General features: G+C 39.0%; 2 protein-coding genes across 2 annotated transcripts in view; one reads left to right on the top strand and one right to left on the bottom strand.

Annotated features, from left to right (window-relative positions):
* Positions 1-6,392: 6,392 nt before the first annotated feature.
* On the bottom strand, positions 6,393-8,979 carry LOC140235568 (uncharacterized). The gene is made up of 3 exons (XM_072315573.1): positions 8,864-8,979; positions 7,536-7,963; positions 6,393-6,908 (listed from the first exon to the last, which is right to left on the bottom strand). The coding sequence occupies exons 1-3, from the start codon at positions 8,970-8,972 to the stop codon at positions 6,744-6,746; spliced, it is 702 nt and encodes a 233-aa protein (XP_072171674.1). The 5' UTR covers positions 8,973-8,979; the 3' UTR covers positions 6,393-6,743.
* A 587-nt stretch (positions 8,980-9,566) lies between these two features.
* Positions 9,567-17,678, top strand: part of LOC140235569 (DNA topoisomerase 3-beta-1-like) — a 41,672-nt gene continuing 33,560 nt past the window's right edge. The window contains exons 1-5 of the mRNA XM_072315574.1: positions 9,567-9,846; positions 13,698-13,772; positions 14,545-14,622; positions 15,789-15,908; positions 16,866-17,033. Of these exons, the coding sequence (XP_072171675.1) occupies positions 9,688-9,846; positions 13,698-13,772; positions 14,545-14,622; positions 15,789-15,908; positions 16,866-17,033 (600 nt within the window). The 5' untranslated portion in view covers positions 9,567-9,687. The remainder of the gene's footprint in view (positions 9,847-13,697; positions 13,773-14,544; positions 14,623-15,788; positions 15,909-16,865; positions 17,034-17,678) is intronic.

Here is a 17,678-nt window from a genome sequence, read left to right as displayed (position 1 = left end):
TAGCCATATAAATTTTGATAGATCATACTTGTGCTCATCGTAATATTAGCAAGATGAAAGAACAACTTTCAAAGGATGGCGAATGATCAAGGATTTTGTAGGGGGTTTGTGCATCTCAAAGTTCCCCATTTTTGTTATTATCGTTTTCTTTTCAACGGAGCCCCACCCCCATCCTCCGGCCACATCGATATACTTTTCTTCTTCTTCTTCTCCTTCTTTTTCTTCTTCTTCTTCTTTCTCTTCTTTCTCTACAGCTTTCCCTTCTTCTTCTCATTCTTCTTCTTCCTTCTTTCTTCTTAGGAGAGGAGAAGTGATGAGAAGGGACATGATTTCGACTGCATACCATGAAAAGAGAAATAAAAAGCGGTCGACATTAATTCAAGCGACACATCAACGTGTGCATCGCCTTTCGTATTGTGCTGTGTTGGTCCATTAACTGCTTGTTTTTCTTTACCCATTGAAAGTAAAAGATAAGCCCCAAAGTGGGCAGGGAAGCTCTTTACAAGTTGATTGTGTAGGAGCCATTACTCTTTGAATCGATAATTTCAGGCAGAGCCCGCCTGATCCTGATCAGACAATCGTCATAGGTCATGGGGTCATCGATCACTGCACTCGATCAATCTCGATTATTTATGATGGATGGCGCCACATAAAAACGTCCGTTATCTTGCATTGCATTTGACAAAGAAAAATATCGCCGATTAATCCCCATTGCCCCTGGTATCGGTTTTGCACCAAAAGAAAAAAAAAAAACCATCATTTCACGTAGTTCTTGCTGTTTGGTTTTTAAATACCTCTTTTTTTTTTTCCTACAACTTCTCGCAGCACAAAATCCTTGGTTAAAAATAATAAGATTAAACTGCGATCATATCGTACAGCGATAATCCGGTGGTCTTGATTGGTTTTCATTGCATGTCAAAAATGATAGATTGTGGGTCGATAATTTGCTCAAGAATCGCAGGATTGCAAGAGTGCTTAAACAATTCTTTTCCTTTAGTTTTGTGGAACATGCAGAAAATAATGTTTTTTGCTTTGTTTTGTTGTTTTTTTTTTTTAGATCACCCTAGTTAGTAAGTAAAATCGTCAATTTCTTCCTCATTCCACGTGAAACCATAGACTCAACTCAAACAACAGATCAAGAGGTAGTGTGGACAGTAAAACCCCCAGAGCGTTTTCTTCATCAGTTTTAGATATTGATGAACGTTAGTTTATTAAACTTCTTTTGGTACATAATTAAAATTGGTGACTGAAAAAAAAAAGAGTTCAACTAATGTATGATTTAGATAAGCTGTTGTACTGAATGCACATCTGCCATTTATGCATAATATACCCAAGAACTATTATATAGATAGTGAAAAAAAAAATCCCACTGAAATGCAAAATTTAGATGTCATTCACCTGATTTCTGTAAACTTATTTTGTTTTATTGCTTTGATTTATTTTCTGTTATGGCATTTTGTCACATTAAACTATGCGACGCTGATTTTTTTTTCATAAACCAATGTATTGACTAGGAAGTCAGAGACCTAACAGAGAAGGCATAATGACCACAAAGTAGGCCGTCAGAATTTAATATCACTCGGGCTTTATACGAAGACGTCGTTACAAAAGTTACAAAAGCCTACACTAATAGGGCCTAATATAAAAAAAAAAAAATTATATATATATATAGAGAGTTTGTTTGCAAAAACCGATAAGTCCATTTTTGAAGATTTTAAAGTACGGTCTCTGTCATAAAGTACAAAATAATACCTTTTAAATGATATATTGGTTACTACATGTAAAGGTATATTATTGAAGTTATGGTCAAAAGAAGCAAAATTTTCTTATTATTCTCTTTATTTTTCTTGACCTTTAATCGCAAATATTTCCGTTTGGCAAATATGGACTTATCGGTTTTTGCAAACAAACTCTTCATATATAATGTATATATACGATTTCCAGTAATTTCTAACCAGCGCCTTTTCCACAGGATACACGTGCTTTGAGATAATTTAAGCCCTATTTGCAGACAGTATAGTTGCGAAAAAAAAAAGAAGACATTCTTTACATAGCATCGAGTTCATCTTTTTTCAGCACAATAAAACTGTATCATACTTCCTCCGGTGGGGGCGGTGTTTGATTCTGACTACTGTCCAAGTAAAACCAGAAATATTCGCCTGCTTGTAATTTTCGCGAATTTCGCGAGGAGCCGAGATTTGCGAAAATAAAATGCACTCGAAAATACATTGAATGCTAGCCTCCATTGAGCGAAAGTCTCATGTCACGATAAGGCCGTCAGCTCCAATTCGCAAAAGTTTCACTATTGGCGAGTGTTTCTTATTTCACAGTGTATATTGTTTCTCTGTCGATCAGATTAAGACATTTGTGTATTATTTCTTTCTTCTCCCCCCCCCCCCCTCCTCGGCTGCAAAGGGTCGCAACTCTGTCACAGATTTCCAAAAGATTCCGAGTCTGTTCATTCATTCTATTGGTATTCTATAATCAAAACTGAAGAAGATAGTGCTGCAGTATGCCTGTACAATTACCTCTCGATAAGATTTTGTTCATTCGTTTTAATAGTACATGTATTCTATAATCTACACTGAAGACGATAATGATGCAGTACAACTATATCTCACGATAAGGAGGACTTTTGTCCTTTTCACGGTTGTAGAGACTCGCCGTCGCGGACGAACCACGATCGAACTCTGCCATAATAATGACGTGGGAGACGGGTCGAGTTTCCCGGCTCGATCGCCGCGCGACACTCGATCCCCGCATGTTTGTTCGTCGTCATCTTCAGTTACGTTGTACAAGCGGCACGTGCGGAGAATCACGAAACTCACGAGCCGCGTCGCGCTAACGAGTGGTATCATTTCCACTGGCTTCCTAGCTGCAGTTACGGGCTGCAGCACGAATTGAAGTCATGAAGTCGACTGTTAAAACTAGCAAAACAATCGTGACGCAAGACGGGAGATCCGTGACAGTCTTCACAGACTGAGATACCAATGTATCGAAATCGCCGGTAACTTTAGTCAGGAGTGTGTAATCAACCTTCGAGTTTTTTTGTTTTTGTTTTTGTTTTGTTTTGTTTTGTTTTGTTTTGTTTTGTTTTTTCCGGGATGAGAGCTAGGCAAATCCTTGGCTGTCAATACTAATGTTAACATCAGAAGTCTTGTCTTCCTCTTTCCCTCTCACGTAATAAATTGTAAAAAAAAAAAAAAAAAAAAAAAAATAATAATAATAATAATAATAATAATAATAATGTACATTCACAGACACACACACATACCCTTACATACATGTATACAAATACATACATCATACATAGAGAAATAAATGGAAACATGATTGCATTATTGTCACTTGATGAACATACTAATATAATTATTTCTATTCCTCGTATATCACTCTTCTATATTCACTCTCTTTTTCTGTATTTTGTCTGTCACAAGCCCACCTGTTTGCCCATTTCCTCACAATGACAACCATCTCATTTTCTCAAATATGGATATCTAAATAAAAGTACATAATACATGTACAATGTACAATGTACCAAGTAAATGCATAGAATGACCTGAAATATAATCTCTAAAAAATGATATCAATGAAAAACGATCAACAAAAATGGATTCCAGATGGAATCCCATTTTCTTTGTACATTTTTCAGACACACACTCAGAAACAGACACACAGACCCCTGCACACATGAAGGTAACACTTTTTGTTGATTCTTGTAGCTGCTTTGACTATCATACATGCAAATTACATGTTGTATGTGACATGTGATATTATATGTCACAAGAATATACCATCATTTTGACATTTGTATTACCCATGTATATTATATGGAAATGAAAATAAAACGAACGAATGAATGAATGAATGTGTGTGCGTACACGCATGCACTGTTTATTAAAAAAGAAGAGGCAGATATTTACAAATCATGTATTTATAACAGTCACGTATTTACAATATTACAGCTCCAATAAGGGGAGGAATTAAGCAGTTAAATCCCAGTTGGAAACACAACGACAGTCTCTTCCAGATGCACATGAACTTGTCATCTCAATTTGAATTTACAATCGATGTAACATTACAGGTACTTTAGAGGCATTTTTAATAGACATTTACATTTCTTTTTGTTTTTGTTTTTAGGTTTATTTTTATCAAAATGCAGTATACATTTATACTCACATTTGTTATTACAGTGCACTCCCGTTGAAACAAATCTTGTTACAATGATGTAAATTTATCTCTATCATTATACCAGGTATACATTTGATTATTGTTCGACTATGACAAAATTTTGATATAGGGCCTACAGAAAGAAAACAGCCAGTCCCAAAAACCTTGTTATAAAGGAATTCGCTTGTATTATACAGGTAGCTCAATTCAATCTGATTTGCTGTACTCTGTAGTAAAATCAGTACAAAGTTGTAATACAAATGGATGGAACAGTAAACAAATAATTTTACAAGAATGTAGGATTGCTAATGACATTACCTTTCATAAGTATTTGACCCCTTTCAGCACTTTGAGTTAATCATAATTAATAATTTGCTCATCGGAAATACTGTAGTCTCACTCTTGGTATGTTGTTGAAAACAGTTGCATTCAATAATGAGACTTTAAACAAATGTACACCATAAGAGTTGCAATTCATCCTCGGCTTGCAAAAGCTTTCTCTCTACTTTCCCTATGTTATCATATCAAGAAATATGTAAAAATAATTAATCTGTCACTGAGTTGATAACTTCACAGATATAGTAATGAGCAGTCTGTGATATCATCTTGGTGAAATGAATTTCACCAAGTCAAGTTTGGATAGTCATTACCTGACCTCTGGATAGTCATTAACACCACTGACTTACCAGTAACTGAATTCTAATGTACCCCCAAGTCTTCATTCACAGTTGGTCAACAGTTGATAATTACTTTATGAAATCAATCTGAGGGAGAAATGTTTGTGGTAGCCGACTTCGTTTCTCCCCCTTGGTTTCACGACTTTCACTTCTCTCTCCCACCTCCATGATTTTTTTAGCCTTCGATGCCTCCCCCATTCTATTTCATCTTTCTCTTCCCAAAGATGTACATGTATAAACCTTTTTCTTGATTTTCACTCTATTCACCCTTACAACTCTCTCTGTACCCTTTTCTCCCATCTCCACTAGTGCAACTTGAACTTACAGCTTTCTGCTTCCAATCACTTGTCACTATTTGCCTTCCTTACATTTTCCCCATGTTGCTTTCCTCCTCAAGTCCCCTCTTTCTAGGCTGCCCTTCTGTCATGCCAAAATCCATACAAGGACTACATTTACATGGTGCCATCGCAAACATTTTTATCCCTCATTTACTTCAACATGCACTCCTTCAAGCAACGCATGAAATCAATTCGTAGGTAGACAATTTCTGTGGCTAACATAGTCTAAGCCTGTACGGAATGCAAGTTAACCCGTTGAGGATGGTTTGATTTTGCTACGACAAACATTTCCCATAGACACTTGCCAAAGTATACTCGGAACTCGTCCTCAACATGTTGATATGAATTCCCTACAGTCATAAAAAAAAATACCATCTAAAAAGACCACTTAATATGCATTGTTTTCTGTGCTAATTTTCATAATAACCATCAACGGTTGTCATGGTATCCTCAATATCATAAAAGTCAGTCAGCATGGAAAGACAAGGTGATTGCTTTGAGAAAAGAAACCCGAGTTACCTTGTGTTAGCAGCTGAAGACAAAACAAAATGCAGGCCTGCCAAAATTCAGACAATACATAGGTATTAGGGAGGCAAACTACAGGTAGGTGTCTGGTGATCACTGGCTGCTTTAGACAGGTGGCAACACCACAATGCAAAGTATATTTCTTGAACATTCATTAATCCATGTAAAATTAACCAAGCTGCAAAGTTAGCTAGCCCACTTGAGTCTACCAGTTGGCCTTCATCCAACAGGAAGGGCTTTAGTAACACAATCCTGATTCTATTCTTCACTGATCATTGGTTTCAAGATATCCATCTATCTATCTGTCTGTGATAATCAGCAATGGAAGCACTCCATAAACCATGGTAAAGGGCATACACGCTTCCAATCTTCTGTAGCCTGCAGGGGCTACATAGAGGAGGAGGTGGCCGTTACCCCGTTGAGGACGGACTGCTTTTGCTGTAATACGCATTTCCCATAGATACCTGCCCGAGTATTCTCAGGACTCGTCTTCAGTGGGTGAAGACAGGTTTGTCTACACATGAGGAGACTGATTGCAAAACTAGTGAACAACTCTTGTTACTTTGAGATACTGTATTTGCGATTAAAGCTGCTTAAAGCAAACAGAAAAACCCCAGAAAATATAGGATACGAGTATTTCTCAACTTTACTTCAAGAATATTTCTTGCTATAATTGTAACAAGAGAGGTACGTTGTATCTTTGGAAAAGATTTATTTTGCTCTGTCTAACAATGGACTTTAAAATGTTTAACAATGGCACTTAACCTGTTTTGCAATTAACCCATTGAGGATGAGTCCCGAGTATACTCGGGCAGGCGTCTATGGGAAATGCATGTTGTAGCAAAATAACACCATCCTCAACTCTTCACATACGATTGTACATGTACGTCTTCAAGGCACTTGCAGTCAACAGGACAGTCCCGTAGAGAGACCATAGTCACAGCTTATTCCATCAGCAAAGCACAACAACATGGCAATGCTGTCACATCAGAAGATTCGACTCGTCTTTTCTTATACATTGTAGTGACCTCTGTCAACGGGACTGAGACTTGATCTTGTCCAATAGGACCTCCATCTGAAACTGCATCACGGGCTGCCCCCTCGCTGTCCGCTTGCTCATCTTGTGGTGGCGCTCTGCCTTCCTTCGCCGGTATTTCTCCAGGGCCTTGGTCCTCTCTTCTTGTTGCCGCCTTAGAGTCTGGATTACAGTGTAACAAATTAAAACAAATAATAAATGAAAGAACAAACAAAATTACAAATATTTCTTAAAAATTTGTTCTCTCTGAGTCACAATCTCTTCTTTCTCATCTTAAGCATTGAATAGGTATTTGTCAACTAAATTGTACAAGGCAAGTAAGATTACTCATTGAGGATGGATTGATTTTGCTATAACACACATTTCCCATAGACACCTGCCCAAATATTCTCGGGACTCATCTTCAATGGGTTAAGACCTAAACATGACATTAAATTTTTATACAGATAAACACATTCAGTCAGAATGGACCAATAATGAGAAAAAAGGGGACATTTATTTATAAACATTAATCACACTACTTAATCTATTGGCAGGATGTGGCAGACCAATACATATAAAATGTTGCTTTCTCAAGAAAACTTCTCCCCCGAGGTAAAAGAATGGGAAGAAATGTGTATCTACACAAGGCACAAGAGCTGAGTGTAGCCCACTACTGGTGAATGTAAGTACTGTCTGTGAACTCGTTGCATACCAAACATTTGTCTAATTTTATATTGCAGCCCCTGGGAATGGAAAGATAACTCTGAATGGTAGTTACAAAATACATTTTGATAATTTGAAGGATACCTCCAGCCTCATCTGATCAGCCTTCTTCTTTCTGTCAAATTCATCTTGAGCTTTGCTGAAGCGGCTCTTGCCATTTTTCTTGCCTCCTCTTTTCTTATACCTCCTTCTGTTTTCTGCACCACCATTGTTTGATGTTTCCTCTGATTCCACCGTCGTCGCATGCACACGTTCTTTCCCTGAAGACGTCCCTTCCTTTGATTCTGGCACCTCTGCTTCTGTCACCTCATTTCCATCAGGGAATTCATCAACTTCTCTTCCTGCTTCTTCATCATTTAGTCTGCTCGGATGAAATAACTGAATTTCATTCTTATCGACCTTTCCACCGCCTCCTCCAGAAGTTGTCCTCTCTGCTTGCAGCTTATGTTTCCTTCTTATCTTCTGATACTTGTTGATGAATTTTCTTTTCCGCTTGTCAGCATAGCCTTGACCTGTTGGGAAATGTGTGGGAAAAGCAAGCTGTTCACGGGTTGGTATAATATTGAACATAGCGATCCTAAGAAAAGGTGGGAATCTCTTTTCATTAGGATCACTCTGTTTCATCTTGTTTTAGGATATCTCAGCCATTTCAAAACCGATTTCCATCAAATAAACTCTGAATTCCTCATAGAATTGTATGCTCTTAAACACGTTGAGGACTGACTGATTTAGCTGCAACACATATTTCTCATAGACCCCTGCACGCGTATACTCAGGACTCGTCTTCAACGGGTTAATATTTCATAAAGTGTTTTTTGAGTATCTCGCAAAAAGTTAACCCATTGAGGACGGACTGATTTTGCTACAACACTCATTTCCCATAGACACCTGCCCGAGTATACTCGGACTCGTCCTCAACGGGGCAAAAGCCGACTCCTCATCTTAACCAATACTAGACCCTATACCATCCATCTATATTTTCTAGCTACAGTATTGATATTGTTAAAGGCCATGTCACACACACACCATCAATGGAAAAATAAGACCACATACATACAGTGTAGTACTGAGCATCGTTTGGATCAGCCTTCACAATCATGATATAATTCCCCCGTTCTAAACAGACCTCATTGAAAAAAAAAATAATAAATCGGGTTAGCTGAACGGTCAGAAAGTCCATCATGACAAGTTGTACGTAACGTTAAGCCTACATGATACTTCTTTTAATGTGAAAATTTAACAGCGTAATTTGGTGAAATCTGGATCGACGCAGTAGCCAGTACAGTAGACAAACTACACCATAAACAAATAAAACACTAACGTTAATAACAGTAAACTTTAAACTAACACTGTTACAACAAAGATCACCTATCTACAGAGGGTCTCGTGTTGCACTCACAATTTGAACATACCTTCCTCGACACTTCCAATGACCTTCTTATGTATGGCGGAGGGACGCCGTGAGGCAAGGAACCTAACGTTAGCTTGACTCTTCTTCGTGAATGAGGATCGCATAGCCATAATGATCGTGATGATGATTGTGTCACTGTGCAGTTCGGCAGCTAAACGCTAGCAGACCATGGGCAGAGCAGCTCGCAGAGTGATGACAGTTTCACCACGTCTTGCAGGTAGTGTGTGTGTGCACTAAAAAGTAAAATCAGAAAGTGTCGACCGCCTGCAAAAAGAGGAAAGAAATCACAGAGTAGACCTACATCTAGTACAGTAATTTAGTCTAACAAACTGGAGTTACTAGTAGAACTCTAGATCGAAATAGTAGGGCCCTAAATTTAGACGTACGTACAGTGTTGTTTTATACGTCTACAATGTACGACGTGAATTCAGCTGCCCACGTCCGGCCACGGTGGTCCGTCCACAAGCAGAACACAATACCCATGTCAATCTAACATGTTGAACCTTTTCCTCAAATGCGAAAAAAAAGAATGCAATAAAATTTTGAATTTTCTTTTATCAACATTATAATTAATATTTTTGTAATTAAGGTATATTTTTGTTAGTAAAATTTACAATTTGCTCGAAGTATTTGCTAGTATAAAAAGTAACATGGAAGAATAAGTGAACGAGACACAATATGGCTCCTCCCTGCAGAGACTCTGAATAAGCTAGGAAGCTTGGAAGGTCCCGGACGCTGAATAGAAATTCAGTAAAATTTGATATGTTGGCTTATAACTGAAGGTTTATTTTGACCTAGGGATTGAAGTAAATCGAAACAGAAAGAATGAAGGTGGTGTTTATGGTGGCGGAAAAGCCTCAGCTGGCACAATCGCTGGCCAAAATATTATCTCATGGAAGTCTGAAATCACGTCGGGGATTCAATGGAGCGTGTTCTGTCCATGAGTACACGGGAACGTTCCGGGGACAGCAAGCTAGCTTCAAGGTAAGTACTTTTGTAGGAGCAGCAGTGGCGCACCTCAAGTATGAGGTCAACGTCGCGTCGTTGTTGTGTACAATTAGACATCTATGTGTGTTATAGATTGTTGGGCGTTAGATATTCGTAAACTACAGGATGCATGCACTTCTTTAACGTTCTTGTGACTTGTCATGCTCACAATTAACTATACACGGCCCAGTCGCTGTACATGGTACGTCGCGACAGGGCTGTACGCGCGCGACCACCAACCACTAGGAGAGCGACGTAATCGTATCACGATAGCTTTGACTTTTGATACTTACGTTCATTTTTGTCACATCAAACCCATCGAGTATACTCTTCAATATTTACTCTACATCTGATGCTATCAGTATTCAAATGTACAAAATGAAACTTACCGAAATTGATCATCATATCCAGCATGTCCACACCGTACACAATCTTTCACACCAGGCCAAGTTTAGATATCGGGTGGTCGCGTGATGTGAATGCCCTTTCAAAAGGTCGCGCTGTCGACCGTGCTGTTACACTCAAGCAGCGTACGCACGGTTATACTAGTATACAGCTATAAACTGTACTGGGCTTGGCGGCGGCTGGCGTCTGGTCGGGCGACGAGCATTGAGCTCCATACCACGGTTATTGTGTAGCAGACGCCAAGGTTTGTTCGACACTTTCAACGCACACGCGCTCGCTCTGGAGCACATCCGGTCACGCATGCGCATAAGTCAAGGCGCCATTTTGAATCCTGCAACGACGAAGCCCGACGGTCAGGAATTGCGCCAGAAAGTGTAATTTTATTTGTTCCACGGACTTATCGCAAGTGGTCTCCATGGACCCAGTGTGGCGGACTATTCTTCTGTAATAGAAACATGCATTTATAACGTGAGTAAAGTATTCTGTTTAAAGGAGAAAAGTATACATTTTCCTAAGTTTTGTAGTTGTGTTGAGGTTCCTCACTTCGAGGCTGCATGCCGCGCACGTCAGACGCTGTTTTCGCATAGCGTAACAGCGTCTGGTCGGGCTAGCTCACAATTTGTAAAATCATGGTTGTAAATTGGGTTAGGGGGCCTAAACATGATGGGAGAATAGTTTCTATGTAACGTTAGAAGTAACTAAATTCTAAATTTAATCTTGATACTGTACATGTTTCACGATATGACCACTGTCTGAGTGATGTACATGTATGATGTGTGATGTAGGTGGGCCTAAATCGAAATTTCACATGAACATGATGAAAGTATAAGTCGCTGGCAGTATGTGTGCCACACAAGAGTGTCTGGTTCAGTACTGTACTCTGTAGTGCCTAGGGTTTGTGCCGAAAGGGTGGGTTGGGTGGTGGCGCGTCGCGTTAATGGGAACACCACCCTTCGTCCAAAGCCCCCCCCCCCCCCCCCCGGTTTTGCCGAAATTCTTTAAAGGGTGCGTTGGGAGCGTTGGGTTGCGTCGCGTTGACTGGAACCCCACCCTTCGTCCAAAGCCTCCCCGGTTTTGCCGAAAGGGTGCGTTGCCGTTGGTACTTTTTCTCATGTAATATTAAAAGACGAGTTTTGAATTTATATTTAACCTTCAAACAACCATTTCAAAGAGGCTATCGTCCGGATCTAATATTTAGTTCGTCCAATGTTCATTTGGTCCAATATCCATTTGGTCTAATATCCGTTTCTGTTTTACATTACTAGGGCATGGATCATGTGGATAATTAGTGGCGTATCTATAGTCCAGCTGCTGGGGGTGCTGGCCTGGCACCATGGGGGAGGGGCGAGGGACCCTAAACTTTACCCTAATCTTATTTCATGTGTATGAACATATTTTTTTTTCTCCCTCAATGAAGGGTCAGAGGGTAGTCCGTAGTCGTAGAAAAAGGCCCCCCCCCAAAAAAAAAAAAATAATAAAAAAATAATAATAATAATAACCCAGTTGGTCATATACATTTTAGACGAAACGATGATTGGACCAAATGGTACCTGATTAGACCAGGAGGCTGGCTATTACTGTATTAGACCAAATGACCATAAGATCAATGGTTATTAGACTAAATGGGTGTAGACTAAATGATGATAGACAGACTAAGGCTAGACTAACTGGGCAATGGACCAAAATTAATGATGTGTACACCAAATTTATATTGGACAAATTTGGTTTTATTTCAGACCATTTGATGATAAGACGAAATGGAATTAGACCAACTCATAATAGACCAAATCGGTATTTGATGATATAAATTGGTGTTAGACCAAAAATAGACCAAATGGCTATTATTAGACGAATTGACTGTAGACCAAATAGTAATTAAACCAAGTAACAATTAGACCAAACAGTAATTGGACGAAATGATGACCAGACCAACTGGTTATTGGACCAACTGGCTGTAGACCAAGTGGTAATAGAGTGTAAACCGATCCGGACGATAGCCTCTTTGAAATGGTTGTTTGAAGGTTAAATATAAATTCAAAACTCGTCTTTTTTAATATTACATGAGAAAAAGTACCAACACACCCTTTCGGCAAAACCTGGGGGGCTTTGGACGAAGGGTGGGGTTCCAGTCAACGCGACGCGACCCAACGCTCCCAACGCACCCTTTCGGCGGGGGGGGCTTTGGACGAGGGTGGTGTTCCCAATTACGCAACGCGCCACCACCCAACCCACCCTTTCGGCACAAGCCGTGCCTAGTGCGTAGTGCAGTGGTTCTACAGCACTGCGAAGAAGTACTGAGTAAAATTTACCGCCCTTCTGGCGGGTATGATTGGACTTGGCCTTGGCCCACCCACTGATCATGAGTTACTATTACTACTTAATAGACTTAGTTAACTCAACAAATAGAAGCAGAGTTATAAATGTTGTTGCTTTATCAGTACCATTGAAACACTGTTCTCACCATAAGTTGAAACGAGTAGACTACAGCACAGGGAATAATTGTCGTGGTTTCGCATACAGTATGATCATTTGTAGCACTTTGCTATGTGTATGCATTTGAATAATGATTGAAAGGTATTTATTAAACAACATCTCTTGCAGCCAGGAGGCTGAATTGCGGACATTTTACAAGGATCATCATGAATACATTCAAATATACAAACATACATTAGAAATATTAACTATTGCACAATAAAATTAACCTTTACCATCAACAAAACAAAAAAAATACAATTACAATTATTCACATCTCTTTTCTTGTTTCCATAAATAATCTCTTTTGTTTAAAAAATAACCTTGCTAAAAAAAAACTTTCTTTTCATCTATGTACTCATCCTCTTTTTCTCCATCTTCTCTCTTCCCCCTCCTTTGTAAACTTTACCATCCTCATCTTCACTTTCCCTCCTTCAACCTCTTCTTATTCCCTGAAATTATCCTTATCATAATCACACATTATCATTTTTTCATCATTAAAGATTAAAATACCATTTACTCTCTATTACAAAAAAAAAAAAAAATCAATCAATATACATTCATCAAAAATATGCTATTGCAATGTATTATATAAAACACTGGTTTCGTATCAATAAAATTGTTCAAACTACCAAATTTCATATTTCACATGACACAGAACAGAGGAACATAATATAGCATTATAGCAATCAAACTGAAATCAGAAAATCTGCTTAAGACTGAAAAATTCTCTGGCAGGTGAAACGAAAAATTGAGATAAAATCAGAAATAAACAAATTAATGACTGCTATTTCAAAATGTCTTTTTTTTTGCAGTTTGTACAAGGATCTAGTGATAGCATTTTGTTCAAAATACTTGTCCAATTACTAAAATTGATATTTAATTTTAAGAAGTGAAATTATTCCCAGAAAGATCCAACTATACAATGTAATTGCTTCTTCTGCTACTTCTTGCTTATGTTTTCATGACAGATGACATCCGTCTGTGGCCATGTCAATGGACTCGACTTCCATCCTCGCTTCAACAATTGGGACAAAGTTGATCCAGTGAGTAGAGCACCCGAAGTTTGTTGATTAAAGTGATTAACCCATTGAGGATGAGTCCCGAGTATACTTGGGCAGGTGTCAATGGGAAGTCCATGTTATAGCAAAATCAGCCTGTCCTCAATGGGTTAATGATTCTGGTCTGTATTGGGGTTGAATTGAGAGGAGGGGTCTATGAAAAAAAAACTCTCCATCTTGACACAGTTCGATGAGGTAGTCGATCGCCCTACTTCTGAATTTTCCTTCTGAAGGCATGAAGCAGAAACATTTAGAATTTAGTTTCTTCTTCTTCTTCTTTTTTGCAGTTATTTCATTTTTTGTTTTAATCTGCGTGGATGCTGCCTGTGATGAGGATATCATCTAGCAAGATGGCAGCAATGTGTCATCAGAAAAGTTGAAAAGAGGGTTTTCCTCACCTCGTGTAACCTACCATTTATAATCTAATAATCTGTGATGTCTCCTACAGTTTGTGTTCACACAGATATTTTGTGTTGTTGTTGTTGCAAAAGTGAGCCACAGTTTGTAAGAAAGCTGCCAGGAAAATGCTTGTGCAATCAAATACATGTTTTATTTCTTGTTAATGTAGTACCTACTCATATGTTTTCCTGATGTACAGAATGTGTAGCTACTCACCTTCAAGTATTTTTATTTTTTTTTTTTGTGTGTGTGTGTAAATGGTCATCTGTTGTCCTTGTCTGTTCTCTGTAATATGAAATTTGTCTGATAGATAACAGTTTTACTCCTCTTGTTTCCTCTTGCATCGATTGATTGGTAGTCTGAACTCTTTGGTGCCATCACGGAGAAGAAAGAGGCTAACCCAAACCTCAACATGCCAAAGTTTCTTTCACAGGAGGTAAGATGGAGGGGGGAAGTCAGATATTTACCAGCAAAGTTGTTCGTAAAGTTGAATCTTCGTAAAGAGCTATTGGCAGGTTTTTTTCTTTTTCCTGTACATTTAATTCTTTAAAAGAATTTGAATGAAATTATACATTGCAGCTGCATTTTAAGTGCCAATAAAGTACTTACCAATATCATCATGTAAGCAAAGTTATTTGTTCAAGTTAATTACTTCATTCATATGATATTTTTGTTTCATTTTGGGGAGGAACAATAACCTGTTGAGGACGAGTCCCGAATATACTCGGGCAAGTGTCTATGGGAAATGCGTGTTGTATCAAAATCAGCCCATCCTCAACGGGTTAAGCAGATTTAAGTTTGTTATGCTGCATCTTTATAATTTATCTACCTTTCTGACTGCCCATTTAACTCTTTATGTGCAACGTTCACACACCTGACTCGGGCGACGGTGTGCCAAGTTCGTACAAATCTGCCCAAACCGATTGATAAGTTGCCAAATTCCACAGTACGATGGAAGCTTCACTCACAATAACATCCTCTCACGTGCAGCTTGTATAGTGTGGTGATTGAATATCATGCAGTGTTCTCTATTGGATTTTTGAGTAATTTCTAAGTTTCTGTCACTGTTTTGCGTGCAATAGTAATACCAGGACAATAATGTAACGAATGCTCCTTTGAAAGAAAAGTAATCATAGATTTGCCATAAAATTTACATCATAGCAAAGCGTGGAATTTTCTATACAACTTTGCTCTTTGCATACATGTCCAGCATAACAAAAATCTATGAAAGGTTACACTGATTTGAAAAACAGAATGTTTTCCTAGAGCATGCCTGCATTGGAGTTTTAGAATGATATGGCACACAGTGGACTTTATGCTGTGGCGCACTAAGAGGTTCAGTCTACTGGCAAAAATAAAAATTATAAAAATAAAGGCCATGAAAGACTTACAAGACTATTGAAAGAAGAAAAAAAAGGAAGGGGGAGAAGACAAATACACTACCATGGTATCAAGGGTAGAAGGAATGTTAAGTGATCAAAAACTTGCTGTGGACTCGTGAAGAGTATAGTTTGGCTTGATTGCATGGACGTATGTCTGTGAACAGTTTGTCATTGTCAATGGGGTAATCGAAATCATACTCGCTTTAAAACTACCCTACAGGGCAGAGGGTGTGACTACCTGGTACTGTGGCTGGATTGTGACAAAGAAGGAGAGAATATTTGCTTCGAAGTCATCAACTACGTACAGCCAGTGATGAGTAGGTCCTCGAGTAGAGATCAGGTAGGGGCTTATTTTACCATTGATGGCTTTTCTTTGGGCAGGGATATGATGTACAGCAGCTGGCAGTGCCCAATGAGTTTCTTTAGTGCCAAAGCATTCTGCCGGCAGTTTCTGTCGGAAAATGGATACAATTTAAAAAGGCAAATTGTGTTTTCCTCATTCCTAGAGTATGTCCTGATTGTTCAGTGCTAGATTTGACACAGAAAAAAAAAAAAATCTGCCTGTACGAACACCAATGAATTCACACGCCTCTCCTGCTAGAAAGTGTCCAGTTATTGCTGGACTGTTAAGCACATCTACCGAGTTGTATTTGGGGCTACCACATGATCTTGTGCCTGTGAATTTCATCTGGCTTAACCCGTTAAGTGCTTTGTATACTGCTTGGCACAGAAAGCCCCATAAGAATGTACACATTGTCCAAAGTCTGTGGCACAGAAAGGGTTAATCAACTTTCAGTGTGTAGCTTGGGGGGGGGGGATATTATAATATGTTCATTGCTGATGATATGCTGTATTATCTACATTGGATCACCAGGAGTTGAGTTGGTGACCCAAGGTGGTAAAGTTTCTCTGATGGGGTGTAAGAGGTCAAGTATCTTATCATCGCTGGGGTGACAAGACCTTGTATCTACAAAATGTCAAATGTTCAGGAGAGCAAAAAACATGGTGGCCAAAGCACTGTATCAAATGGGATAGCCTTCCCTTTAGCATGCCATGGTCGCTTCATTTCTGGGGTAAGACAGCTAGGATTTAGACAGGAATCAGTTAACTGATTATCTGACCATTTCTCAAAGAAGTCATTTTCACTAAATTTGTGATACAAGGTCTAGTCACCCCAGCGACGTTATGTCATTTCCTTATTGCAATGAAGCAGAAATTCATGTTCTTGTATTTCGTGATATCTCCATGTTGGCAGTTACTCACGATATTTGAAATCTTTCCATGCTCATCTCAACAGGTGATCTTCCGCGCCAAGTTTAGCGCCATCACGGACACCGATATCCGGCGAGCCATGAACACGCTAGTTGAGCCTAACAAGAACGAGGCAATGTCGGTGGATGCGAGACAAGAGTTGGACCTGAGGATTGGCTGCGCCTTCACTCGCTTCCAGACAAAGTATTTTCAGGTTGGGATCAGACAAAAATTCAGCCATCATGCAAATTCAAAATGAGATATAATCATAGACTCTAAAAGCCTGAGAGACTTTTCAAATATACATGTCCCGATTCTCCAGATCCTAAGCTTCTACAGTGCACTTCTGTTATAACGAACACAGTTATAACATATTTTTTTTTACACAAAAATAAAAGTTCAGGTCCTTGATTTTTATCTATATATACATTTTTTCTTCTTTATCTGTTTGGTTATTCTGATTTACTTATAGCAAGACAATACAGCCAGTCCTGAGGACTTCATTGTAACGAGAGTTGCCGGTATCTCAAAAAACCCACCATAGAAATTGTAGAAAAGCTGGCCACTAGATGAACTTAGTTTGGGGGAAAGTGTGCTGCGGACCCCAGATACAGTCAAGCCTACAGATTATGAGATTATTGGACAAGGGGACAAAAGACCTTGGCATTGCATATCAGAAGAAACACAGTGTCATTGATATTGGTCTTCGGCTGTTGAAATTCAGGCGAGAGATATTTAATGAATATAAAACTCTCAATTTTTGGGAATCCTCCGTGCCCCCCCCCCCCCCCCCACACACACACACACACACACACACACAGTCATCAAAGGGTAGCAACCTGACACATTTTGCTTTGAA

Source organism: Diadema setosum, chromosome 12 (genome assembly GCF_964275005.1).
Source record: "Diadema setosum chromosome 12, eeDiaSeto1, whole genome shotgun sequence".
Classification (NCBI taxonomy): domain Eukaryota; kingdom Metazoa; phylum Echinodermata; class Echinoidea; order Diadematoida; family Diadematidae; genus Diadema; species Diadema setosum.
The sequence above is the reverse complement of the archived record's forward strand: the minus strand, read 5'-3'. Positions and strand labels throughout refer to the sequence as shown.

Coding starts and splice junctions, on each gene's coding strand:
- LOC140235568 (XM_072315573.1), bottom strand. CDS start 8,972: ATGGCTATGCGATCCTCATTCACGAAGAAGAGTCAAGCTAACGTTAGG. Junction 7,964..8,863: donor CATTGGAAGTGTCGAGGAAG/GTATGTTCAAAT, acceptor ATTTCCCAACAG/GTCAAGGCTATGCTGACAAG. Junction 6,909..7,535: donor CTGATCAGATGAGGCTGGAG/GTATCCTTCAAA, acceptor ACTGTAATCCAG/ACTCTAAGGCGGCAACAAGA.